Source organism: Fundulus heteroclitus, chromosome 14 (assembly GCF_011125445.2).
Source record: "Fundulus heteroclitus isolate FHET01 chromosome 14, MU-UCD_Fhet_4.1, whole genome shotgun sequence".
Classification (NCBI taxonomy): domain Eukaryota; kingdom Metazoa; phylum Chordata; class Actinopteri; order Cyprinodontiformes; family Fundulidae; genus Fundulus; species Fundulus heteroclitus.
The window spans coordinates 27,333,428-27,361,087 of record NC_046374.1 but is presented as its reverse complement, the minus strand read 5'-3'; the positions used below and the strand labels follow the sequence as shown (position 1 = coordinate 27,361,087).

The window sequence follows — 27,660 nt, the reverse complement described above, 5'->3', positions numbered from 1 at the left end:
TCTGCACTCCAGGCTGGTGAGAAGAGCTTTGTGCAACAATCAAAAGCGAGGACATGGTATCACACATTGCTAAATATTAAAGATCGGGTTTCAGCTCCTGTTGTGTTGACTTTAGCCCTTCCATTTTTTAAATTTAATTTAATTTGACATGATTAATGGCTCCCCACCAGAGGTCAGCACCAATCAGCCAACACCGTCTAGAGCAGAGCGGAGGATAAAAACTGTATTTTTCATTAGTGTCACTTCCTGCACTGCAAAAAAAATGGAAAATGTTCTTGAAATTATTGTATTTGCCCTTAATTCCAGCAGGTAAATAAGATTATCCGCCAATGGAATAAATATTTTGAATCCTAACAAAGATAATTGAATTTACTGCACTTGAAATAAGATTACAAATGCACTCATTTCAAGAAAATGTTGCTTTTAGTTCCCTTTGACAAGTGTGATTTATACAATATCCTGTTTAACATGAAACTATTTGATCCTGTTTTACTTAAGCGCCCCCGTCACACATGAGGCGTCACAACAATGTTAAAAACCAACACTGAGGATCTCAGAGGGTAAAAGGTTTACATGTGGAAGACTTGAAACACTTATGCAACATTTTATTTAATCTTTAACACAAAGCAGCTGACATTTACAGTAATGTCAATAAATCAACAAAACAAAAATCTTGTTACATTTTTAACAATGAAAATAAGTCAACTAATTACACCAGTTCTCCAAAAGCTGAAAAACAACAATGTATCCTGGGAGAAAAGCAGTCGTCCAGTTTGGGTCCTAATAACACGTTCCTCTATTTTGAGGCACCAGAAATGTAGAAAAACAGGAATAAATACATGAACTTTACTATTCCTGCCCAGAACAAATTCAAACAGATGTTATAAACACAACTAAGGCTGGATAAAGAGCAAAAACAGGAAAACAACGCAAGCGACAGTCGTCCCCGGATCCTGTGAATTACATCTTGAGGCCTGAAGCCAGACGGAGGACGGCTCCAGTAGACCCTCATCAGCCAAAAGGGACCAAAGAAAAAACAAAAGTTGGTAAAAAAAAATCCAGCCAATGATAGCCCAACGCTGCACTTTAAACACCCGATAATTGAGACTTACCTTTAAGAACCGATCAGTCAGACGCAGACGGCGGCTAACTGGGGTCCGGCCTTCTTGAAAGCCTCTGGTAATAACGCTGAAGAAGAAGAAACGGCGTGAGGCCGAGCCTCTGGGTTACAGGACTGTCTTAAAAAATTAGAATTTTGTAATAAAGTTCTTTATTTTCTGTAATGCAATTAAAAAACATGAAATGTCATACATTCTGGATTCATTACAAATCCACTGAAATATCGCAAGCCTTTTATTGTTTTAATATCACTGATTATGGCTTACAGCTGAAGAAACCCAAATATCCTATCTCAAAATATTAGAATATCGTGAAAAAGTATACTAGTAGGCTATTCAACTAATCACTTGAATCGTCTAATTAACTCGAAACACTGCAGAGTTTCCTGAGCCTTGAAAAACACTCAGCTTGGTTCAGTAAACTAAATCACAAGTATGGTAGTGGTTAAGAGACGACATCAGATTCTCACAGTAACTGGTGTACTGACCATGGCATTACTGTCCTTGATTGGCCTGCCAATTCCCCTGACCTGAACCCCATAGAGAATTTGTGGGGTATTGTGAAGAAGAAGCTGAAAGACACCAGAGCCAACAATGCAAATGAGCTAAAGGCCGTTATTGAAGCATCCTGGGCATCCATAACACCTCAGCAATGCCACAGGCTGATTGCCTCCATGCCACGCCGCATTGATGCAGTAATCTGTGCAAAAGGATTCCCAACCAAGTACTGAGTGCATTAATGGACATTTTCAAATGTTTGATTTTGTTTTGCTGTTATAATTATTATTTTTTTTACTTGGTCTGAGGAAATATTCTAATATTTTGAGATAGGATTTTTGAGTTTTCTTCAGCTGTAAGCCATAATCAGCGATATTAAAACAATAAAAGGCTTGCGATATTTCAGTTGATTTGTAATGAATCCAGAATGTATGACATTTCATGTTTTTTAATTGCATTACAGAAAATAAAGAACTTTATCACAATATTCTAATTTTCTGAGACAGTCCTGTAGATCCTCCGCGCGTCGGAGCCTACCTGGAGGTTGTCGTAGTGCGCGCGGCTGCAGCAGTGCGCGTCGTCGGCTCTGGGCTCGTCCAGGAAGAAAACGCAGCAGACGGAGCAGAAGAGGCCCGACCTGGGCTCCACAAACTCCTCACCTGAGGAGACGAGCAGAACCGCGGAGGGTTTAACGGCAGAACGAACGACGTGAACCCGAAGGTGGCGGATTGGAGTCGGTGCGCCTTACCGAGGGGGGGTCTGCCGCTGAACGGGAACAGCTTGGCGTCAACGGAGAGGAACGAAGACTGGAAGTGACGCAGCTTTGCTTGAGGTCCAACAAGCCCCCTGGTGTGTTTGCTGAGGACTGAGGAGGACCAGGACGGTGGATTTAGCTTAGTGGTGTTTCTACAGCCTGTTAAATTACATTAAATTACACCTACAATCTAATTTTAGACCAATTTGAAACAAGAAATTCGTAGAACAGGGTGGTAGATCTGAAGCGTCTTGAGTTCTGCCTGGTTAGAAATAGAAGACGGCAAAGAAAGCCGACAATGTCCTAAATGTTGGGGGGAGTTTATTATGTTTGCCCTATTTAGTCACATTTAATTAATTGGCGGACCAGAGTCTGCCTTTCAGGAAAAGTCACTTGGTGTCTGTAGTCACAATTTCTTCCAAATTCAATATAAGAAGCAAAGCCAAAAGCATGGTTGAATAAAAATTTTATAAATTTAGCAAACAGGCTTAAACCCAACTGTGATGATCTGGTTAACTAGTGGTGGTTCTAGGCAAAATTTACCTGGTGGGGCAAGTGTTTTTTTTCATAGGGGCACAGAATAAACAACGAAACGATAAAAAAAGAAAATATTTAATTCTTCAATAATATTTAGTGACCCACTGCGGGTTTCAGAACCCTGATCTACCTGGTTAAAACTGTGATCCCAGCTCAATATGGCTGAAGCTAAACATGAAGCACCTTCATTTTTAAATCGTTGTTAGAGTAAAACTGTAAAAAAAAATGGCAAAAAATTAAAGCGATCAATCAGTTATGTGCATATCAATCAGTTATGTGCATATAATCGTAAGAAGTGTATTTAATGTCAAGTCCTTAGTCCAGGGGCCAGGACCATTTCTACAGGGGCACTGGCCCCTGTCTAGAACCACCACTGCAGATAACTGAGAATTTGCATTTTAATTTGCAAAGCCTCACACCACAGAAAAATACATTTTAGGGGGGAAATGTTCAGCATTTGTGCATCAACCACCTTGGGCTATGTTCTTAGACAACTTTATTTGTCATTCTGTATGCACAGAGTGCGTACAGTTCAATAGTGCAGGTCAATCCGTTTTTTACTAGCTAGCTAGACATTTTGTGTTGCAGCAAATATAAGTTTTTTTAATTAGTTTCTGAATGGTTCAAGCAATCCCAACCTCGTAATTCCACATCCTCCACTTCCGTACGTGTCCCGTTCCAGACCGCCGCAGTGAGTCCGTGAAAAGCAAAACTTACTGCATCCGCGGTTGCATCGTCTAGCTACCCTAGTTTCTTGGAGCTGCAGTTCGGTTAGGCTATTTGGGTTTCTTAAGCTGTAAGCCATAATCAGCGATATTAAAACAATAAAAGGCTTGCGATATTTCAGTTGATTTGTAATGAATCCATAATGTATGACATTTCATGTTTTTTAATTGCATTACAGAAAATAAAGAACTTTATCACTATATTCTAATTTTCTGAGACAGTCCTGTGCGTGAAAGGAGCGGTCACAGAGGATGAGGAATCTGGGGGTAAAGAACAGCTGGATTTTGGTTAACAGTCGTTAATGGTTGTCTTCAAATAACTACCACTGAAGTTTGGTGTAATGTGACATAGCGAACGGCGTTGTGCGGTAAACGACAGAAAGCCAGACCTGAGCGCCGTTCGGAGCATCCCTCTCTTCCCTCTGCCGATCCCGGAGTCTAGTGGAAGAATGAGACGGTCAAAATCAAACCTCTGTGGTAAAAAGCTGAACGGTGCATCTAGATCTGAACCTCTCCCTCTTCATATCCGTCGTCCTCTTCTTCAGCCTCATCCCATGTAAGGAGCTTTCCCTCTGTTACGTCCCACCACCATGACTCTTCCGTCCGCCGTCCCTCCACCGTCTCATCTTCTCCCACCTCACAGAGACTAGCGTCAGTCTCTTTGTTTTCCGTCTTCCACTTTGTGTCTTCTTCCTCTCCAGCAGACTTGCTTGTGCAGCTGCTGTTTGTTGGAGCTCTTCTTTCATCCCCGTTTTCGGCCATTTTTGTTCCATCTATGGCAACGTCGTTCCCTCCTGGTCTGGATCTGTCTTCTGTCACGTGTTTAGTCGTTTTTTGCTCCTCGGCGTTTTTATGCCAGACCTTTATTTCATCAACTGTTAGGGTGTCGCTCTTCCTTGCTGGACAGGTTTCTTTCAGAGGTGTTTTCTCCTCCCTTTGGTCTTCAGAGTCTCCAGCAGAGGGGCTCGTTGATGCGGGCATCTCCGGTGTCCTTGATCGACTCCAAACATCTCCCGCTGCGGTTCTTCTGTTTGCAGAGCCTGTGTTGGTCGGTTCGGCAGCTTCTTTAGCACACAGAAGGAGCTCTGCTTGAATTGAGCTTCCTCCGGCACTCTTTGGTCCTCTTGAACTTCGAGTCTCTGAGGCGTCTTCGTGTCCACCAAGCGTTTCTTCTGTGGCGTCCATCTCGTCACGTTCAGAGGTGTTGGTCCTGGTTGGTTCGTCGTCTCTGGAGGCGGCTGCCGTGCTTCTCTTGGCCGCTTTTCCCTCGTTAGTTTCCGATCCCCGCTCAGTGGGTGGCTGACCCTCCACTGAGTCCATCGCTTGGTAAACATCTCCTGTGGGGGAACCGTCTGCTTCAGACAGCAGGTAGCAGGGAGTTTCTAGTGGCTGGAGTTCAGGCCCGGTCCGATCGTCAGCTGACGTCACGCAGACGTCAGAGACCTGAAGGCCTCCCTGACGTAGAACCTGGTCTTCCTCATCTTCCTGCTTTCCTTCACTTTTATGGAGAGCATTGAGTTTTTCTTCCTCTGCAGGATGACTTTTTTCATCCTCTCCATGTTCTTCCACACCTTTCTTCTCATCTTTTACTGTTGCGTCTTTAAATCCAGCCTCCAGACTCTGGGTTTGGTGTTTTAACTCCAGCTTCCTCCTCTTAGGAGAGGGATCCTTCTCTGAAGCTTCTGGTTTTTGTTCAGACTCGGAGCGGCTCGCAGCGACGTTCTCTGTGGGTTTACCACCTTCTCCGTCCCACCAAGGACTCTCCATGGATGCAACCGGACTCTCTGAGGCTCTTTTGCCTCTCTGCCGGGGCCACGATATCCTCTGAGGAGAAAAAAGGCTTTCCATTTCTCCACCACACCATGGGGGGGAATCAGACCTAGCAGCTGGGTTCAGCAGGTCCTCGGCAGGACGCTGGGATCCACCGAGCGTGTCCACTTCAAGGTTTATTTCAGTCTCACTCGAGTCTTGTAGTCGCCGATTTAGACTCTTCAGACTTAAAGAGCAGAAACAGGTTTTAAGCCTTTATTTTATACAAGTTGTTCAGCAATATTATATCTGTAAGAAGAACAAATGTGAAAAGAGCTTCCCTTAAATAAATAAATAAAAAACTAAAGCTCATTTTAAATTATGATTGACATAAGACTTTAAGAATGGTTGCTGCCTCATTTTTTTAGGTGTATGTTAAACCAACTTGTCATTGTTTGGGGGGTGGCAGAAGACAAAATATTATCAGCAGCAATGAATAAAGTATCAGATTTATACAGGGCTTATTTACAAAAATTGTTTCAAATCTTAAAAGGAACGTCCACACTGAACACCAACAGGGCGAGTGAAGCTAATGCTGTCCAAGTTATGCTTACGTAAAAACACCTTCAGGAGCGCATTAAGGGTCCGCGAGGCTAACAGCACGAATTGGGCGATTAGAGCGAAGCAAAACTTCAAACAAAGCAAAATGTCGATCAAGTTAAACAATCGGAGCTCTTTTCTGTCAATTTGCATCATGTTAAGGGTCCTCATTGTCCGTTTATTTAAGTATATAAATGTTTTTTGTTATATATATAAAATCACCTTCCTAAAATGATAAGTCGTTTTGGCTGCATTGTCAGCACGGATCGTTTGAGAGGCGAAATGTCAAGCGACCAACAGCAGGCAGTCCATGCAAGAAGTTAGCCTTGATGGTTTTCGTTGTGAACGTACCTTAAGGGTTTGAAGAAGCATTGTTCTAGGACTTTAGCTGGCATACTAATGCGTTTGTTGCTGTGGTAAAGCTGTTTATATTTTATAAGAACTATAAGGGGCTCAATTTACCTTCAGTTTTTGTCCCTTTCTTAAACAACTGTCCACTGTTAAATAATTTCTATGGGTAGTTTTTGAAATATTATGAGAATAAATCAATAAAATGCTTAAATCTCCATCAAGATTTTATATTAGTCCTCTTTTCCTACATGTTCCTTGACCCGGTATGGATTGAAGATTGAAAATTTTGAATTGAGAAAGCTTCCTGGACAGGAAGCGAAACGTCTTCTACTACGGAAAACAAGTCCAGTTGCTTTGTTTTTTTTACTTTTTAAAAAAAATTTAAGATTGAAGATACTAATAACCAGAGTCAGTCACATTTGCTTATTGGGATATGTCTTTGAAATCACTGGTTGTCCCAGAGGGCATGAAATGTCTATGGTCTAAGGCGGGTGTAAAATCCTGCACAGTCAGAACCAATTGTCCCGAGGAAGTCGGCTGTCTTTGGCTGAAAGGGAAAATAAACTGAATAATACAGCATCAAGAGGTAAAATAACCATTGTCTGCAATCAAGCCAGTCGGTAATTTATTCACAAAAAAAAACTGGAGAGGAGATACTCACGGCTCAATACGTTTAACTCTCCGCCTGTTTGGGAGGGAAAATGGAACAGGAGGCTGATCAGTACCAAGAACCTGGACATTATCCATGTTCATATCAAAGTTGTTCAGATCCCCTGAAATACCAATCTACCAAATTTGACATGAAGAGTCCAGTGAGATCTTGTCCACGACTTCTGTTACACCTCTTGGCTCAGCCATCTCCACCACAATCTGACAGTCAGAAGGTACCAAACACAGGAAACAAGTGGAAAAACACATAAAATCTGTTCATGACAAGAAAAAAATAAATAAAAAGTCTAGCCTTTGTGTTGTATGAAGTATTGCCAACATTACTTGTATGTTTACGTTCTTATCTAAACCCACAAGTGGAGGCAGAAATCGGGACCGGTATGAGTGTGAGATGCTAGCTAACAGCTAGCTAATAGCCAGCTAATGCTGGGGTACCCGGTTAGCGAGCGGCAGGAAGTTTACAAACGCAGCAACAGACGCCACTTCTTTCATGACCATCAAGACGAGGTGCACATCTGGACGGCAGATCTCCACACACAGCAGCCGCTCCTCCAGAGACTCGGGCTCTGAAACGTGCTTTAGAGACAAACGGCTAAAGGTTACAGAAGCCGCCGCTTCCTCTCAGCCGTCTCAGTTCAGGGATCGGCGACTTACAGCGTCGCTCCATCTCATCAGAGCTCTGTACATCGTCTCCTGCAAATAAAGATGGAGGGGACCAAACGTCATTAAAGGGCTTCCAGACGTCAACGACCTCCATCATGTTTTATGCTAGGTGTTAGTGGAAGTACGCCGATGATCAAACAGGCTCGTTCTAGCTAGCTGTGGGATAAACGTTCATGCCATGAAATGACAAACATCTATAAGACTTTAACAGATGTGGGACCAGATTCAATCAAGTGCTGCAATAACTTAGAGAATTAAGTTATTTCTTGTTCTTTTAAAAAGGAGAAATGTCTGACCAAATCTTCCCAAAGTTTTTCTACAGCTCAGGTTAATGAGCTGGAAGAAAACCAGTAAAACTTTATGCCAATAATAATTTCAGTGTCAGTGCTTTATCTGGTATCTGGGACATAGGAATTTACATTCAGTTGTACAACATTTATTTGTTTTTAATAAGATTTTTATTTTATTTCTAATTATTATGTTGCTAATTTGCACCAACAGTTAGTGTACATTTAGGTATGATGCCAATTAGAGACATTAGGCACTTGAGGAATGATGCAAAAATAATCAATTGTCAGTTTGATGATAAAATATTGTTTTACAATATATAATTGTTATGAATTGTTAATCTTTTCAGAATCTAAAGTAATAATTGTATTCAATGTTGCATAATAGAATTTTTACTAATTTCCACATCTTAATTGGCAGGTGGTGCTAACAAGCTTCAAGCCCAACATTAGAAGTTTAGTTTTTTTTTTATTTTGGTCACATGTTGTACATTGTAAAATTTTAGTTGTAAAAGACATCAGTTAAGCCTGTATATATTTTTTATCGTGCAGCCTAGCTTTGAGTCAGACGATTTACTGAGTTCAGCCATATTTTATGTGGTCTTCCAAGAGCATTCTGAAGGTGCGTTCACATCGAACGCGAATGTGTCGGGCCGAACGACAGATTTAAATGTTATCCCTGCACAAGTGCAACAGAGGAGCGACGCCACAAAGGCGTTTCTAGCGATCCAAAAGGCGCTTTTTTGGTGATTAAAGTGAACCCAGAGCGACACGAAGCGACACGGTCAGCCTGAGTTGTACGACTCAACCAGGTATTATTACCGAGACAAGTCCAGAAAGGAGCAAGCCTGGAGAAAAGTGAGCAAGGGAGGCTGGCGTGGAAGCGTCATTAGACCTGGCCTGTCTGGCCAGCTATATAAAGCAAAAGTGGCACCATTCCGGTTGGACATGAACACACCTTTACTATTACATGAATCCTGTTCAGTTCACAGTCCTGACAACTAGATAGGATCAAACGCTTCTAATAGTATCCATGATAAGAAACGCAAATATAAACCAACATTCATGTATTATTGCACCACCTTGGCTTTAGACTAGAACAGCGAATCTAGCTAAAAGACGTCACCCATCTTTTAGCCAGGACTGAACCCATAGGACAGTGAAAAAACAAAAACAAAGAAACCAGGATCTAGAGTTAAAAACAGCTGGGAAACTGTTCATGCAAGTTCTGCACAATTTTTAAATTCATATTACTAAAAAAGTTACACATTTCTTTAATCACAGTGCTATTTCTAATGACTGCATTATTTTACTTAAGTTGTAAATTTCCACTTAATGCGCAGTCTCTTATTCTTATTGTTTGCCTATGCGTGTATCTGCATACTTCAATTTTCTTTTTAAATTAATCTCCACACTGAAAGCCAATAATAGACATTTTTATTCGATTACTTCTCTGATTTTAAATAATTGTGGATTAAATGTATCAATGTTATTTTAATGAACCCGAGTCTAACCTCTCGTTATAAACTCACGTGTCATACCTCACTGACGCCGGGCTGCATGTTCTCTAAGACCAGGTGAACGCTGAGATTGGCGCCTTCGACAGAAACTGGATTGTTGACGTGATTTAGGAGAAAATCTTGACAGGCGTCCCAGCTGATAAAAAACACAAAGGCCTGGAGCGCAGAGAGAGAAAAAGTTACTACATAGAGACAATATCCAACAAATGATGATAATACTGGTGTCTCTCCCTACCCTCCTCTGCAGAGCTAAGACCGTCACATTGTAGAACAGAGTCCGCAGGTTTCGTAGGGGGAAATGGCGCCACACCAGCTTGGCCACGTCCTCGTGGGTGTAGTTTCTCTGAGGTAAACCAGTCAGCATGATGGTGTTGAACTTGGAGGCCTGCCACGCCGTTTTCTACATGACAAAAAAAAGGTACAAAAACAAGAAAAAAAAAGTCCAGTGTCTGTAAACTATTATCTGTAATTCTGAACTCTTCCACATGAGAATTACCTTTACATCCATTATTGTACCGACTGTCAGATGCTCTATGGAAGAAAATAAAAAAAATAAAAATCAAACAATCACTAAATTTGAGTTACATAAAGTCTCTTTGTGTTTTTTTTTGTACCTGGAATACTGAACCAGGGAGAGAAGGTGGGAAACAGAAACGGTTTGGTGGTCATTGTGATCCAAAATGGAGGCGTGCTTCCATGTGGAACCCAACACTCGGCAGCGGGGGCGGCGGCTCCGTCACCAGCTCGGCCGCCGTCTGGCACGGCTTTATTTGGAGCCTTAGGTGCTGCGCGAATAAAAATGAAAAAAGGTGTTTTGATTATGTCTATGGTGATGCCAACCATTAAAAAAAAAAAAAAACAATCAACAAAAACCAAAGTACAGCACCACAACAATAAAACAGGTTTTATTTGCATAAGTGCAACACTTGGACCAAAGAGGTTTAAAGAGTAGGAAACCCCTTTTTTTAGCCTGTGTACTGAAAAGCAGCTCATGTCTAACAAGAATCAGAAGATACCAGTGTCCGTATTCACAAAGCTCAGATCTTAGCCTAAAAATTCCTACCTGGGAGTTTTAGCTTAAGAGTGATTCAGACGCTGCTGAGAGCGACTCTAAGTAAGGAAAAGGCAGAAACTTTTACCTTAGTGAGGTGTGGGTGTGACGCTGTCTTTTAAGAGCTGCGATTGGTTGATAACTACGAGCTTTGTTTTTTACCCTAGTACAATCAGAGGAGAGAAATTAACAGATTAAACAAGATGAAAAAATGTGTCATGATGATGAAATTTAGCTAAATTAATTCACTGTCCCACAGCATCCAAGTTTGAACGTCTCTTATTTCCATCCTCATTTTGATTTAGTTATTTATTTCTACTCAGCAGTCATTTTACTACTTTATCTATTTGATATTAAAGACCTCTCACCAGTCAGGATTTTACTGGGATTGCCTGAATGTAAAAAGCGATTTTATTTGGTTTTCTCCATCTTTTGGGACAGCAGCCCAGCTCACACCTCTGGGGGGAGAATAGAGGGGTGTTTAAAGGTAAATTGATTCCTGGATCACGGTGCAAATAAATACAGACTTAGAAGCGTGTTGCTGCAGATCAGTGCATCTTTTTCTCTGCGTGTCTTGGTGTTTTTACGCAACGGCCTGATGAGAAAAGCTTTGTGCAACGTTCAAAACCAGGAGATGGCATCACACAAGCAAACTTCTAGATCACCATTTAAGCTACTGACATTATTACGCAATATAGAAAATACTTTCTCAACTCTTCTGTAAATATTCTTTAGAATTCTCCACTTTTTATTCATGATTGTTCCAATATCTTTCTCATTTATTTATCCTCAACAAAATTATGTTACTAGACACACCTTAAACCCACCGGGCTGCTGAAACCAATTTAATTTCCCCCTATGGCGATAATAAAGTTTATCTAATCTAAATATTATAAATGTATGATTGTTAAGAACTCTTAAGAACTTTATGTGTTCATTTTCTCCACCGTTTAGGCAGTGGATCAGCCAATCAGCTCTCTCCGTTTCCACCATCTTCCTGCTTCATACACTCGTTTAGCCGTGTCTCTTTGCTGCCATTAACTCCATTATCAGAAGTTTGGACTCACCTTCTCATTTTGTCTCTTTCTACTTCCTGAAGCTCATCAAGAGGAGGCCAAGAGCAGCAATTTATTTATTTGTTTATTAGGATCCCCATTAGTTTCCATCAAAGTGGTTATTAATAGTAAGCAGTACTTAAAACGAGAAGGTGGGGGGTGTTTTGAAGAATCTAAGATATCAAAGATATTCAGTTATTTCACAAATTTGCAGCTTGATTCTTACTCCTTTTGCTTCAGAGTTTTGATGTCTTTTGATTATTTAAAGTAATAAAAATAAGAAAAAGCCGTTGGATGACCAAGGTGTGTCCAAACTTCAGACTGGTACTGTAGGCGTTCTCTTTCTATTGCCTGTATAAAAACCACTCCTGGACCGGTGCTTCAGCCTGACGTTGCTGGAGGTTTCTTCTAGGGCTGAACAATTAATCGCATTTGCAATCTAATCGCAATTTTTAAAAAAACAAACAAACACAATTTAAATTTTTGGCTGTGTAACAATTAGTGAATCAGTTCTTTAGGTGTCAGTAAAATGTTTAAATTGTTTCTGCTCCACATGGAAGGGAGGACAGTTGCAGCAGTGAGATAATCTAATTTTATTACTTGTTATAGAGTTAATATAATCATACTGTTTTACCAGAAACTTTCAGGAATCTCACCACAGCATTAAGTTCTGGTAAATCAGTTTAATACATAGACTTGTTTGTTGGTTGCACTTTATGTTCAACAAGGATTGATGTCAACCTCAATTAAAAGCTGTTCTATTGAATAATATTCTGATTAATGAAAACATTAAAAGTTCTTGATTTAAATAGTCCTCGTTTACAAATATCTTTATCTAGAGGCCATTTTTGTTGTGGTTAATGCGGAGAAAAGTTAAAATCAAATCACAATTTTGGTTGAAATAAATTGTAGTCAGAACGCGATCATTTCTGCTCTGAGTTGAGACACAATGGCTCTTTTAGCACCTGATCTGCACAGCGATGAAACATTGATTTGTTGTCTGCATATGTTTAAAAAGACATGATAAATTAAACTGAAAAAAAAAATAATCACATTAAATCGCAATATTAAGATAAAAAAAAAAACACATCACAATTCGATTATTTTCCGAAATCGTTCAGCCCTAGTTTGTTCCCGTTAAAACGTGGTACTTCCTCTTCACTGTCGCCGCATGCTTGCTCAGTATGAGTAATTGTTAAATACTGGATCCAATCAGCTGTTCTGCTTTAGAAAACAACCAAGTTACACGACACAATCAACTGAATTTGACAGAATAAACAACAACAACAAACTGGACTGACATGAGCCACATTTGGACTGGATTAGATCCAAACATAGCTCAACGTGAATAGGACCCATTTTTCTTGCAAATTGCACTAAGATACATTTTAATTGGTTTTACAGAAACATACTGATTCCAGCTGACATCTGCCTATCAGTCCAGCTTTAGGAGTCACTGGTACCTTTGGACCAGCGGTGTCCCGTGTGTCCCGCCTCCAACAAAGATGATCTGGAAAACCTCAGAATAGTTCTGTTGAGGCCTGATTATGACCTATTCGTTCATTTTTAACGGTACGTTCATGCCCTAAAACAGAGACTCACGTGGAGAAATCCTGCTGATTTGGGGTATTTTCATCCTGAAGACATAATGAGCCGGAGGGTGCTTCAGGAGGCTGTACCAAACTCCCAGCCGGTCGGCTTCACTCCTGGATTTAAATTCAACAAACACCTGAAAACACACAGGAGCAACTGAGTGACACTTGTGCTCTCAGACAGACATGTGGACCACTGCTGTTGTCTAACACCTTGTTGAGAAGAGGCAGGTATCGCCTCACAGAGCCCATGGTCTTCAGAGCTTCCCTCAGAGCGCTGGCCTCGCTCTCTGAGATGTTGTGGATGAAGACGGAGCTTCCTCCATCGTCCTCCACTTTCTGTCCGAGGTAAAAACGACAGAGCTGCAGTATTTCTACGTCCCACCAACCACACAATTTATTGTATACAGAAAGAAACGGGAATAAAAAGTGTAAGACTGCAACTCCGACATTATTCTGCACTCACGTTATTCTTAAACAAAACACTGCGCTATTAAGGGTAGAAACATCAAAAAGCTGTAAATAAGAAAAAGGTGATACTTACAGAGTGGCTCCTTTTGATCAGAAATGAATAAAATCCAAACTGAAACAAAAAGAAAAGCACAAAATTAAGCATTTCTTTCCTCCTGATGTCAGCTGGACTTCAGATTCAAGTTTTACTTTCTTTACAAAACTTTTGAGATGTATAGATAGATAGATAGATAGATAGATAGATAGATAGATAGATAGATAGATAGATAGATAGATAGATAGATAGATAGATAGATAGATAGATAGATAGATAGATAGATAGATAGATAGATAGATAGATAGATAGATAGATAGATAGATAGATAGATAGATAGATAGATAGCTAGATAGATAGATAGATAGATAGATAGATAGATAGATAGATAGATAGATAGATAGATAGATAGATAGATAGATAGATAGATAGATAGATAGATAGATAGATAGATAGATAGATAGATAGATAGATAGATAGATAGATAGATAGATAGATAGATAGATAGATAGATAGATAGATAGATAGATAGATAGATAGATAGAATGTGTCGATATGCTTACTGGCGTCATGGAAAGCATGTCGTGCACAACTCTGACCGACAGTTTCGATCCTCTGAAAACAAGATTGTTTTGGTCGGAATGAGCCACGATGTTTTGAACCGTCTTCACATCTGGCATCTGAGCAAACGCCTAAAAGAACAAAAACATATTTAAGACTCAATTTCATATTCTTGCATTAATTGCTCCCATAATTACTAAACTTTTGACAGAACTGGTATTTACCAGTCATGAAATTATCACCAATATGGAAACATAAATAAATAAATCACCTTTCTCACCCTCTTAAATCAGAACAAACTTTGATTTATAATCCTAATTTTAATCTTTTTTGCCTTTGTTTCTTAACATAAACACATTTTAATAAATTGCTGACACGTTCACCAGTACAGAGAGCTTTTAGTCATTACACAAGATATTTTATCTTGATTCATATTTTTTGTCAGCCTTGGATTGTTGGCTTATAACCTAGTTGGAAAACAGTTATAATATAAACTTCATATTACAAGGAGAATTTATAGTATTTTGTGATCAATAATTTTGATCATCATCCTAGTTTCCAAATAATGTAGTTTCTTAGATATCATGCGTTTCTATACAAAATGAGAAGAACAAAACATTGTTTTAATAATGACATTCATTTTTCAAAAACTGCAATAAATTAAACACACGACTCCCTTTTCTGTTGTGGGACATGTTCTTCTCATTAAGCAGGCAATTCTATGATTCGCAGAAATGTGTGAGAAGGCAAATCCGTTTCAATAAAAGCAAAAATGGATGAAAATGAAGTTCAAATCTGGTTAAAAAAGCTTTAACAGTTGGAGGCTCCAAGTACTTCGAGGAAGTGAAATATATTATATTAGATGACGTGTTCTCTGGATCTGCGTCAGCGTCTAATGTTCTGGTCGCTTGATTAAAACATTATTTTTTTAATGTGTTGACTGGATCACAGACACAGGAGGATCAAGAGAGCACCAAATGTTTTCCAAGGAAAATTAATAAACTGGTAAAAACCCAGCAGTCAATCGTTGCATGGCTTGATAATATAAAGTAGACTCTGGTGACATGCTGCGGTGCACATTGGAGGAAAAATGCTGGTCAGAACTGGAGCAGGAGTTACATCTTAAATAAATAAATAAATAAATAAATAAATAAATAAATAAATAAATATATATATATATATATATATATATATATATATATATATATTATTTTACTTGTTACATGTTGTCATTTGCACAATAGTTGGGAATCACTGGATTTCACCACAGAGAGCTTTTAAATCCCTCCTCAGGGTGCAAGTTTGTCAGGTCTCCAGGCAGACAGCTCTCAGACCACATTTCTCCTGACTTCCTGTTCCTCTTTTGATAAATCACCACACAAATCATGACTTTGAGCTATTCTTCATGCTCGAGACGTTGCTCTACCCACTTTTGTCACGGGATTCTGATTGTATTTATGGCTTCATATCCCAACTTGGCTTTACGTTGCGATTGTACTGCATTTTTCTCTGAGTACTCGACTGCCTGGCATCTGCTTTTTTTCATGCTTTGATACACATTTCTTTGTTTAGGTCCTGGAAACATAAAACTATTGGAATCTGCAAGCCTTTGAAAGGATAAAATGGTAAAAATTATATCTGTCCAGGATAAATTCAAGTGTGTTGCCCTCTATGAGACGTTTCTTGGGTCTGACTGGGATGAATTTCCAGGGGTTTACCCTCACTAGTTATGTTTACATGCACAAAATGTCACCATCGGATTAAAATGTATGTGGATTAAATAATCTGATTGTACCGTTTATATGGATACAATCAATTAATCCAGTCATAATGTGCGTGTATGGACATGGCTTTACTCATAATAGAACCACTGCGCAGCTATCAAATTCTCCTATCTATCTATCTATCTATCTATCTATCTATCTATCTATCTATCTATATATATATATATATATATATATATATATATATATATATATATATATATATATATATATATATATATATATATATATATATATATAAAAAAACACAGAAGTACTTCATTCTTTGCTAAACCACAAATATAGTAAAACAAAGTAGTATAATACAAGTTTGTCTTCTGAGCGCCCAGGCTGGACTTGCACGAGTTTCTAATTACGATTCAGTCGTTACTGAGTAAGCAACAATTTTGAGCCCTTTTATTTTTTTCCAAACAGAAAGGGTTTTTCGAAAAGGACAGTTTTGCTTTCGGATGGCATTCCCACCACTTACCAACCCAGAAATGCATCATGTTTATCAATCCCCATAAACCACACCTCTCATTCAGAAAACAATTTCATTAGGATTAAGCTTAATCCAGTCACAATATTCCAATGGTTTGTTTAAATGATGCATTTTTACTCTGATCGGCCGTTTATTCCGATTACTTTTGTCCATGTAAACGTAGCTGCTGATGTTAATTTTGTTGGACGTGTTCAAGAAAAAGTAGCACAGCTGTTTTCTGAGCGATCGATGTGAGAATTAGAAATGACACCAAATGAGTTCACTAGAATTTAATGACTGAAGAAAACCTGAAACCGTAAGATTATTACTCCAACTCCCTACAGGAGGATCATCTGGCACCCACCATGCACTTCTCAGGAATAACATAGATGTTGTTCCCTTTATAGATGAACCCAAACGGGCGGAGCAGATTGGCAACTTCATCCTCTCTGTAGCAGCCCTCAGAATATTTCGGCAGGTTTGTAATCAGCAGCACCTTCGCATCGAGTGAAAACAGCTGAAAGACAAATCAGGAGGGAGATGAGCGCTCAAATCTAACGTTTCCCTTTTTTAGAAATAGACATTTTACCGTAGAGGATGCTTTTATGTAAACCCAACAAATTGATCCTATGATAAACGAAACACTGGACTTTGATCCACTTTCTGTTCTGGTTTGCAGTTTATCCAAACTATTTCTAATTTAGGCCAATTTTAGTTCACCAAGCCCACCTTAACAGAGTTAAGAGCTTCTCTCTTTACCCTCCAGTTTCTGCCTCCACGCTTTAAGAAAAGCTTTTAGAGCAGCCAGATTTATGAGCTCACCTTTGATGACATGACGGTTTTCTTGCCCAAACAACCTGGAGACGACAGTCAAAGCTAAAAGATTATGAATGGGTCAAAAAAACCCTGAATCATCTTTTTTTTAACCATATTTCTTACTGATTCGTTCTCCACATAGAGACGTCAAATTTTCTTCGGCGGTCAGGACGTCAGCAGCGGCTGAAGGCATCGTTTGGTCGGCTGGATCTCCTCCGGACCGATTCTTCTTCCTCACTGCGGACAAGAGAGCGCCGCAGTAAACTATTCTTTTATAGCCAACGAACGAGTCCGAAACATTGCTAGAGGAGCATTAAAAGGCAAAGGAAGTGACTCAATAAATGCTATCAGGTGTTCTTCCTTCAGTATGTGAGGTTAAATCTACCTTTTTTCTTCGTTTTTGTCGCCACAGCTGTCAGCATCTCCGGCGTCTGTGAGGCTGATGAACTTCCTGCTTTCTGCTCAGCCTCCTGCGCTGAAGTCTGATGTTTCTGGCTCTGTGAGGACGATCCGGCTGCAGTTGTTGGAGTTTGTCTCTCTGGTTTGTCTTCGGTTTTACCTTCCCGCTGATCTGCCGCTCCGCTTTCTACGCATTCCCAAGTTTCTGCATCTTTGAACGCTTTGGTCCAAAGGCTCGCCTCGTCGGGTTCAGCTTGTTGCTCGCTTTCAGGAGCCGCCTCTGCAGCGTCGTGGGGAGAATCTGAACCCGCGTGCAGTGATTTCATCACATCTTCATTTTCTTCCATCCCTTCTCTGCTCACATCCACGTCTTCCTGTAAACATCCCACCGGAGTTGTAGATTTCTGTCTAGTTTCTTCTGAGGCGTTTGGGGATTTCCGAGCCCCCGTTTTGTTTTTTTCAGGCCGTATTTTTTGTCTATCCGCCCTCCTCCTAGAAAACCACCTTGTTGATCGCGGAAGCTTTGAAGCTCGTCTTTTCCCCTTAGCTAATTTAACAGCTCCCATTTTTAAAGGTCTAAAAACCTGCAGGTTTAGCACATTTCTGGCTTTGGAAACCAGAACTTTTGCTTTTGAGACGAGTCTGCTTGCTGTCGTGCTTTTCCTTCTTGTTGAAGACGAAGGCTTTCTAGTTGGAGGTAGACGAAGGGCAGCGCTGGATGAGCGTTCGGCAGGTCGTCGTTTTGACACACCAGCTTGCACAGATATTCTGAGAAGAGAACGAGGGAAACAAAATACAGACTGGAGGTTTTGGCTTTAATGTCAGGATGCATTTCTGTTTTAAAATAGTATTTATAATATACATGGCAGCAACCGCTTCGTTTATTAGATGACATTGCTAGTATATTCGCTTTATATGTGTATTTAGTTGTGGTAAACTCAACTTTTAAACAATTACACTGCAAAAACAGATCTAAGAATAAGCAAAATGTTCCTAAACTTTGTGTTTTTGTCCTTGAGTTGAGCAGGTAAATAAGATTATCTGCCAATGGAATGAGTATTTTGACCCCTAAATTAAGATAATTAGACATCCTGCACTTGAAATAAGATGATGGAGATGAATTGTTCCTATTTTAAGTGCAAAAATCTTATTCTATTGGCAGATAATCTTATTTACCTGCTTAAATCAAGGACAGATACACTAATTTCAGGAAAATGTAACTTATTTTTAGTTCCGTTTTTGCAGTGTAACGGCAACATCTGCAGCGTGCTTTTTTGCTAGATATACAGCCATGGAAAAAAATAAATAGACCACAATCAAAAACAATGATAATGTGATAAACTCCTGTTTGGATTATGCAACAACAGACGGCAAAGAAAACATGGAAGGCCTAAAATCTGTTGTTGGCAGAACGATGTCATAGATAATGATAAAAGACCTTTAAGTGATTTTGGTTATTATCAAGGAAACTGTGGAAGATGGTTCAATACACTGCAAAAACAGAACTAAAAGTAAGTAATATTGTCTTGAAATAAATGTATCTGTCCTTGATTCGAGCAGGTAAATAAGATGATTTGCCAATGGAATAAGATTTTTGCGCTTGAAATAAGAACAACTCATCTCCATCATCTTATTTCAAGTGCAGTATATCTAATTATCTTATTTTAGGGGTGAAAATACTCATTCCATTAGCAGATAATCTTATTTACCTGCTCAAATCAAGGATAAAACACTAATTTTAAGAACATTTTTCTTATTTTTAGATCCATTTTTGCAGTGTATCAGCTTCCTAAATGATGTTATCTTATGTGATCATTATATTTGTCCAAACAAATGTACCTTTAATTGTACCCGACATTGAAATTAACAAGAAATTGAATAAAATAATTGAATAAAACAAGGGTGGCCTAGTTATTTTTTTAAAACCATGAATATCCAGACTAGTCATTCTGACATTTTTTTTAAATCTGGGTCTATTATTCTTAATATTTACACAGCATTTTTTTCTTATGTTGTCCGTTTACCTTAATGCACAGTCTCCATATTATCTTTTTAATATTCTACCTTCTGCAGAACTTCTTGCTTTCTTTCACCTTTAACTATGCAGCCTAATTTACCCAACTAATGGACAATAACGTATATATTTTTTTGCTGTTCAAATGACATAAAACAATATTCTCCTGAAATAACATTAGAGAAAAGTACAGATAAAATAAAAAGCTAACTCACTGCTGTGGGGCCATTTTCTGCTTCTGTTCAGTAGGAAAACGTTTCCTAGGAAGAACGTTCTGTAAAAATAAAGATTTTAGTTTGAACCTGCTGGTGTAAAGATGTCAGTGTAAATATGATCAGATAGAAACTGCTTTACTTTTTCTTTAACAGCCGACGTTCCTTCGATATCGAGGCTCCTCGTCTGTTTCACTTTCTCTGCCTCCTCCTCGTTTTCAAAGCGTACGACGGCCTTCGAGAGCAAAACAAACCGACTAGAACCACGTCAGGAAATCAGATTAACAACATGTATCTGTTTTTAAAAACAGGGCCGCTCAAATACACGAGAATACATATATATATATATATATGTAATTACAGGTATTATGGTCCACATTATATTTAAAATTATCCAACACTGCTAAGAGGGACCAAAAAGTAAGTAACATTTTCTTTAAATTGGTGTATTTGTTCTTGATTTGAGCAGGTAAATAAGATTTTCTGCCAATGGAACAAGTATTTTGAGCCCTAAAATAAGATATTTAGACATACAGCACTTAAAATAAGATGGAGATGAATTGTTTCTATTTTAAGTGTAAAGATCTTATTCCATTGGCAGATCATCTTATTTACCTGCTCATTTCAAGAAAACCTTTCTTTAGTTCTCATTTTTCAGTGAACCGAACTTTGCATTCAGATTATATTCTAAATGCAGGAATATTAACACTCAAATTTAATTAGAATCATCCCAGCTTGATTATTACATTAGTTTAGTAATAATCCATCCATGTTTTCTAGTCTTTTTTGGAACAAAAACTAAAATTGGAGCACAAAAGGAAATAAATTACCCATTATTTTTAAACACTCCTGACTATAAGCTGTGGAGCTTTGGCACCGGGCGTATTAAGCAGAACGGACCTTTTGTCGAACCGCTTAAATAATGTTTCACCTCATTTGACAAATGTACAAAGTTTTAATATCTAGTAACTTAAAACTCAAGTGAAGTAGGAATTTCTCCCCACTTTGTCAATTGGACGTTGACTATTATAGAATCAGTCGACGTTATTTTTCGCCGTAATGCGTAGCAGAAAGTTAAAGTCATCCGATCAGTGGGTTAAATAAAAAATAAAAGCAAAAACATGCACAAGTATTCATCTGAACCTTAAAATGTCATCTATGACTGAACAATCAATCGCATATGCAATGTAATTACAATTTAAAAAACAACAACGCAGTTTCCAAATCGCAGAGGTCTGCAATTTCTTAAGAATTAATGGATTAGATGCGTCCTTTATGTGCTGATAATTATGTTTAAAGTGGGTTTACCTTCACGTTGAAGGGAAGAGAGTTGCAGCAGTGAGATAATGTATTTCGAATTTATATAATCATATAATCATATAATTTTTTTTACCAGAAACTTTCAGGAATCTCACCATAGCATTAAGTACCAGTCAAACTGTTTAATATAGACTTCTTTGTTGGTTGTACTTCATGTTCAACAAGGATTGTCGTCCAACTCAACAAGTTATTCTCTTGAATAAGAATATTCTGGTAAATAACAGTAAAATTTCTTGTTTTAAAGAGTCCTTGTTTACAAACATCTTTATCTACAGGCCATTTTTGTTGCTAGTGGTTCATGCAGAGAAAAGTCCAAATTAAAATCGCCATTAGGTTTAAATAAATAAAGTCATAAAGCACTAACATCATCTACTGGCAGTTTTTAGTTTGTCTAAGTGGTTTTTCTGACTCTGCACCGTCTCCCTGATGCGTTCAAAGCATCCAGTTAAAGGATGTTTCAGCAGCAGAACTGATCTGGTTCTTCCATGACGCCACAGCAGCAGACATGTCAGTCACACTGCAAAAAGGGAACTAAAAGTAAGTAAAATTCTCTGGAAACTGGTGGATTTGTCCTTGATTTAAGCAGATAAATAAGATTATCTGCCAGTGGAATGCGTATTTTTACCCCTAAAATAAGATAATTAGATAAACTGCACTTGAAGTAAGATGATGGAAACGAGTTGTTCCTATATTTAGTGCAAAAATCTCATTCCATTGGCAGATCATCTAAATTTGCTGCTCAAATCAAGGACAAATACACTAATTTCAAGAAATTTTTACTTTCTTTTAGTTCCCTTTTTGCAGTGCAGGGCAGCAAACGTCCCACTGAGCTTCACCAGGGCTGAGTAGAAGATTTACCAACCTGATAAAAAGCTAAATTATGAAGATAGCTGGATTTATAAACTATTAGCAGGGAAACTATTCATGTTAAGATGTGGAGAAAACCTAAAGAAAACTTAATTTAACTTAATTGTTTAACTAGCAGCTTAGTACCAACCTTTGGAGCCGATTCAGTGGTGTGAACGTCCGGCTCCATCCTGGATGACGTTGCATCTAGTCGCCTGTTTGCTGCGTGAGCGGAGGAGGAAGAGGGAGCAGCAGAGGACTTCAGCTTCCCGAGTTCAGCCAGGATGACCGGAACCAGACGTTTAATCACAGCTTTGAGTTTCGGGCTCTTCATAAGAGACTGGACAGCTGCAGGGAAGAAAACATTTCAGTATTTTTAGCAGATCCGTGTCGTCTCACAAGGACCTCATAACCAATCAGATGGTGTTTGGATCAGAAACGACAATCTACAAAAAACGAGGTCCTGTGTCTGGCAGTAAATGTCTGGGAGTAAAATCGACTGATTTCTGCTCCAACCTGAAGTCTTCAGCAGCTTTCTGGAAAGCTTGTCCACTTTGCTGGACCTCTGGTGTTTATGGGACGACCCCCCCTGCCTCTTGTGGACCCCTCGTGACGAGGATCCTTTCTTTGTCCTCCTGCTGGAGGAGGACCTCTTCTCCTGGCTCCTACCACGCGACGGAGACCTGCAGGGTTACATTTAGTCTCTGGTTCTGTTTAAAGACTTTCAGTTTACAGAAACCGCTCTCGTCCCACTGACCCGTGAGCGTTTGAATCCGCCAACTCTCCTGATTTGCTTCTCCTCCTCAGAGCATCGTAGGGATACGGGCCCGGAGAACGGGAACGGCTCCTGGATCCCTCCTCCATCGGTCTGCTGCAGCTGTATGGGCTGCTGGACCTTGATCTGGGTCGGTTCTGGAGCCTGACTCTGTGATCATACTGCTGGGAAGTCTGAGAGGAGGTAGAGGCGCGCTGCTTGCCGTCAACGTCAGATAAACTACAAAGAAAAAGAAATGTACCTTATTCAAGTGGAAGGATCTCAAACAATAGTTTTCAAGCTCAAGAGTCTAAGAGTTTAACCTGTTTTATTGGACTCACCTTTTAAAAAGTGGTAATGTACTAGCCCAGTTTGGGTATCTGTAGAAACAGAAAAATTAAAAAAGGACAAACTAACTACGCTAACTTTATGAACACGCATGCTGAAGAAGAAGCTAGTATCAGAAGTTGGTCTGGTTTTAAGTCAGTTTTCCCTCAGTAGGGTAAAGCAAGAATTTAAGATCAATCACTTTATTAAGCCAATGTCTCGATAATGCGGCACAGATAAAATATTCATAAAATCAGACAGAATAAAAAAGGTGGAATTGAGCTTTAGAAAGAAGAGACGGACCGTTTGCGGAGGATTTTGCAGTTCTCCAGATGAAAGCTGACGTTCTGGTGGGAGATCCAGTCCTAGTAGAGCGACAAACATTGCTGTAAACTAAATTAACACATTTAGTCAACAGCACAAGCAGCATACAAGAGAAACGGCATGTTTTTGTTACCTCACAGGATTATTCTGGTAATTCTGACCTAACGGTTTTGCCAATGGCATTTATTTCTTGATAAGATGAACCTTTATTTGGTAATCTTGATTAAAATGACTACCAACTACTTGTTAATAACTAGTTTTGGTACCTAGAAATGATTCAGAGCCAAACCAAACCCATTGTTGCACCACATTGTGAAACTATTTTATTCCAGATTCCTACAGTTTTACATGGGAGTGACTTATGTGTGAAATTCTTACACATTTTTACCGGTATATCATTACACCTGTTATTTTCACACCAACCCACCAGAGGGCGCTCTAGGCCTGTGTTGAATCAGACGTAAGCGACGTAGAAGCGGAAGTGCCGCATCTTCTACCTCCGGAGTTAACGGAGTTATTTGAAAGTGACACCGAGGATGAAGATTTCACTGGATTTTAGTTATTTGGAGTGACACGGGCGCTTTGGTTAACTTCTTCGCATGTTATTTATGCTATAGTTATCTGAATAGCTTTTAATATTATTATTAATTAGTTATGTTAACATACCAGGCACGTTCTCAGTTTACATGTAGCGTAAGCTAACCGTACAATTATTCAGCCTGTTGTTGCCTCCGTTCTATTTTTATTTAAAATTGCCTTTCAAGATGACATGTCTGTTCTTGATGTTATCAAATAAATTTCCCCCAAAAATGCGACTCCAGTGCGACTTATATATGTTTTTTCCTTCTTTATTAAGCATTTTATGGCTGGTGCGACTTGTACTCCGGAGCGACTTATAGTCCGGAAAATACGGTAACTATTTTATTTCTCCATCTCAGATGATTTGAAATAGGGCTGGGCGATAAATCGATTTTATCGATTAATTCGAGTTTACGTTTTTTTAAGAATACATTTTTGGAAAATTGGGATTTTATTTTTCCAAATTAATCATTGGGCTTCCGTGGAGAGATCAGCACGCAATGCTGAATATATGTTTAGGAAAATATATTATCAAAATAGTGTAAAAGGAAACCTTTTTTTTACTGTAATGCGAGGCATTTTAATTTACTCATTTACTTATTTTTTTAAACTTAGTTTGAAGTTACACAAGTGATGTGAAGAATGCTCTGAAAAGCAAGTTTTTAAATTAATTTCTTTCATTTCTTTTTATGAAAAGAAAAGGATGAAAAAAGAAATCGATTAATTGGATTTGGTAAAGTAAAATCGGAGATTTTATTTTTAAGCCATATCGCCCAGTCCTAGATTGAAATGACTTTAACTTTGAATAACTGAATATTGCTTTACCTGGTAACAGAGCGTAGTTGCAGAGGGATCGGCAGAAAACCTCTTAGCGTACCTTAATATCGGCGCAGACTTTGCAACACAGAGAGCAGGTATGTGGGAACGCTCTCGGTGTGGCTGCAGCATAATCTTCCATCATGGCTGGTGGAGGTAGACCACTAAAAACAGAAACCTCTGGTAGGAACGGTCCGCCTGGAGGTGGCTGCAACCACTGGGTGATCGGGTTAGAGAGTGCCTGAGGCGGACGCAGAGAAGCGGAAACTGTCCTGGGCCTTACGGACGGAGGGGGGACAGAGTACCCTTGTGTTTTCTGCATCTCTGGTACTGGTCGTTCCAGCCTCTGGTACTGCTCCTCCTGAGACTTCTGCTTTGTTTTTTGCTTCATACGTTTCTGATTTCTCTTTGTCTCAACCACTGTTATTACTCGGCCATGACTTGTACTCTCGTCTTTGCACATTTGGCCGCTAAGGAACCGGTCGGCTCGGCCAGGATTCATATCATCGAGTAATGAAGCAGACGGTTGGTTGTCAGGCGTTGACTTTGTTTTTGTCAGAGAAGGTTCAGATCCGTGAGACTTTCCAGAACTTCTGTCGGTGCCTTGATTTAGCAGGGGAAACAAGGAGATAATGGTTTGTAGACCCTGGCCTGGTTGGGTCTGCGGTTTGCTTGAATCACTGGGTGGACAGTCCACAGAGGTCTGGATTGAGCTCAAGCTGGTAGAAGAGCTCTTCTGGTCCTGTGACGGTACTGAACAGGAGTTTTTCCCCTGTGTTTTACCCCTCCACAGTATCTCTTTACGGTGGTTGTAGGATAAACCTCCTTCAACACGTCTATGGGTCCCCTCCAGAACTTCACGTCCAGAAAACTTATCTTCCTTAGGTTTGACTTGGTGAATCTGTGGACCTTCTGAACTCATACCATCAGATCCGCTTGTGCTCGCTCTGGGTGGAAAATTGGATCCATCGACCGTTTTCTTCTCCTTCAGATCACAGATCTGCTTCAAGATGAGGGGCAGGTTCATAACGGTGACCTGCTCCTCGGGGTAAGAGAGCAGATTCCCCATGTCCTCCTTTTCAAGCCCAAACTGCTGAAGGAGCTTAGTGGCCAGTTCTGGAGTATACTCTGGGCAACTAGAATCAGGGGAGGACTGATCTGTTCCTGCTTTGTCGTGACCGTCTGTAAGCGTTTCATGCACTTGTTTCCTGGAGATTTTCCCCCTGATTTCACCAATTCCTGTATTTCCATCGGTGGAACGTGATGAATACGTTGGGGAAGAACCGCCTTTTTCAACACTCGTCACTGAAGACGAAAGCATCTTTTTCTTTAATGGTTTTAAAACAAGACGTCTTTGTCAGAGACAAGACTTCAAATCTTTGGTTCCCAGAGGTACTGGGGTTGTGCTATATTGTTAAGACCAGGAACAAATGTCCACTGCTAAGTTTATTTGCATAAATGCCAACTTATATCAGAACTCCAATAGATTTCCAAAACCTTCTCATTTGAAAGCCCTGAAGCAGAGCAATGAAATTCTCCAGCAGCCTAAATGGGTAAAGAGAGATGTTAAAGAGAAGCTTCAGTATCTCAGGATATTATGAAGCACATTTTCTAGTTACCCACAACACTCATGGATATTGAAAAACAGAATGTCCGCCAAGTAAAATTATTCATGCATTAAATGCTAAAAAACACCGGTCAACATTGGAAATATACAAAGTATACTTTAGACACATGAAAATATTTGATCTAAAAAGACCTAAAATCATACAGTCACCTTAAATAAATGACTCGTCACCAATTTTAATTTCTTAAAATAAATATGGTAGGTTCTTTTTACTTATAAAACTGAAATTTCCTTAAACAGTAGCAACTGATTTAATTTTATTCTCCGCTTTGTTGGATTTGTTTGATGTATTTGGCCTTTAAAATTTCCCTTTTCAGCAAGCTGGGCTCTTCACTAAAACAACCCTTGCCATGTACCAAGCACATACTGCACAGCTTTTTTTAGTAGTCCCAAATTACAATTTTAATAATCTTAATAGACTGATCATCTTATGAGTAAGGGATTTCAGTTTAAATTATCTGCAAGCCACAATTAGCTAAAGTGAGAAATAAACGCTTGTAACGTGGCTTTGTAAAATTAAATCTTCCCTTTTCAATTGAGTTCCAATTAGATGCACCTGTAGGCATGAAATGTACCAATTACACATTGGTATAAATATTTGGGAAGAAAATATTTTTCAAGAAAATTTAATCTAAACTTGACCGAGTTATAAAGTAAAAGGTGTGTATTGTGAGTTGTTAGCCATTAAGAGAAAATGTTTGCTAAAGTGAACAAACTTTGACATTTTTGATCTAAAAGGTCTCGGTAGAGAGGAGTTTTCCCCATGATGAGGTGTTACATACCTTTGGTTGCTTTTCTTCTAGCTTACTTATTCAAAAATCATGGCTAGTTTGTTACTTTTTCCAAACCTAAATTACCAAACCATTGCAGGTGCGCCAACAAAAGATGGCGACGTCAGGCACGTCCGGTTCAGCTAGGTGCTGACTTTCAAAATAAAAGGCACAAATGTTTGTGATTTGTGAAATGATTGTGATTATGCAGACTGTTCTCCCACAGTGTAAGTTTGTTGAATTACCCAACAAACTTAATTATTTCAGTACAAATAAATGTTTTAAAATGGTTTGCATTAACATTTTACCTCTAGAACTCAGTCTAAATATGTTTAAACAATGTGTAATGTTCTCCCCTACTATTGTCAAAGTATCAG

The 27,660-nt window shown here is 39.2% G+C and overlaps 1 protein-coding gene across 1 annotated transcript; it reads right to left on the bottom strand.

The window, feature by feature from the left end:
• Positions 1–1,111: 1,111 nt before the first annotated feature.
• Positions 1,112–27,381, bottom strand: LOC105935958. The gene is made up of 30 exons (XM_036147041.1): positions 27,296–27,381; positions 24,948–26,431; positions 23,471–23,532; positions 23,182–23,220; positions 22,844–23,080; positions 22,603–22,769; positions 22,238–22,434; positions 20,063–20,155; positions 19,924–19,982; positions 17,681–18,462; positions 17,419–17,532; positions 17,302–17,336; positions 16,844–16,996; positions 14,238–14,366; positions 13,714–13,752; positions 13,383–13,508; positions 13,180–13,306; positions 10,086–10,256; positions 9,968–10,002; positions 9,707–9,871; positions 9,493–9,627; positions 7,656–7,694; positions 7,437–7,577; positions 7,123–7,202; positions 6,994–7,017; positions 4,143–5,628; positions 4,022–4,070; positions 2,365–2,481; positions 2,154–2,275; positions 1,112–1,188 (listed from the first exon to the last, which is right to left on the bottom strand). Exons 2-30 carry the CDS (start codon positions 26,205–26,207, stop codon positions 1,147–1,149), a joined length of 6,225 nt encoding a protein of 2,074 aa, XP_036002934.1. The 5' UTR covers positions 26,208–26,431; positions 27,296–27,381; the 3' UTR covers positions 1,112–1,146.
• Between the last annotated feature and the right edge of the window lie 279 nt (positions 27,382–27,660).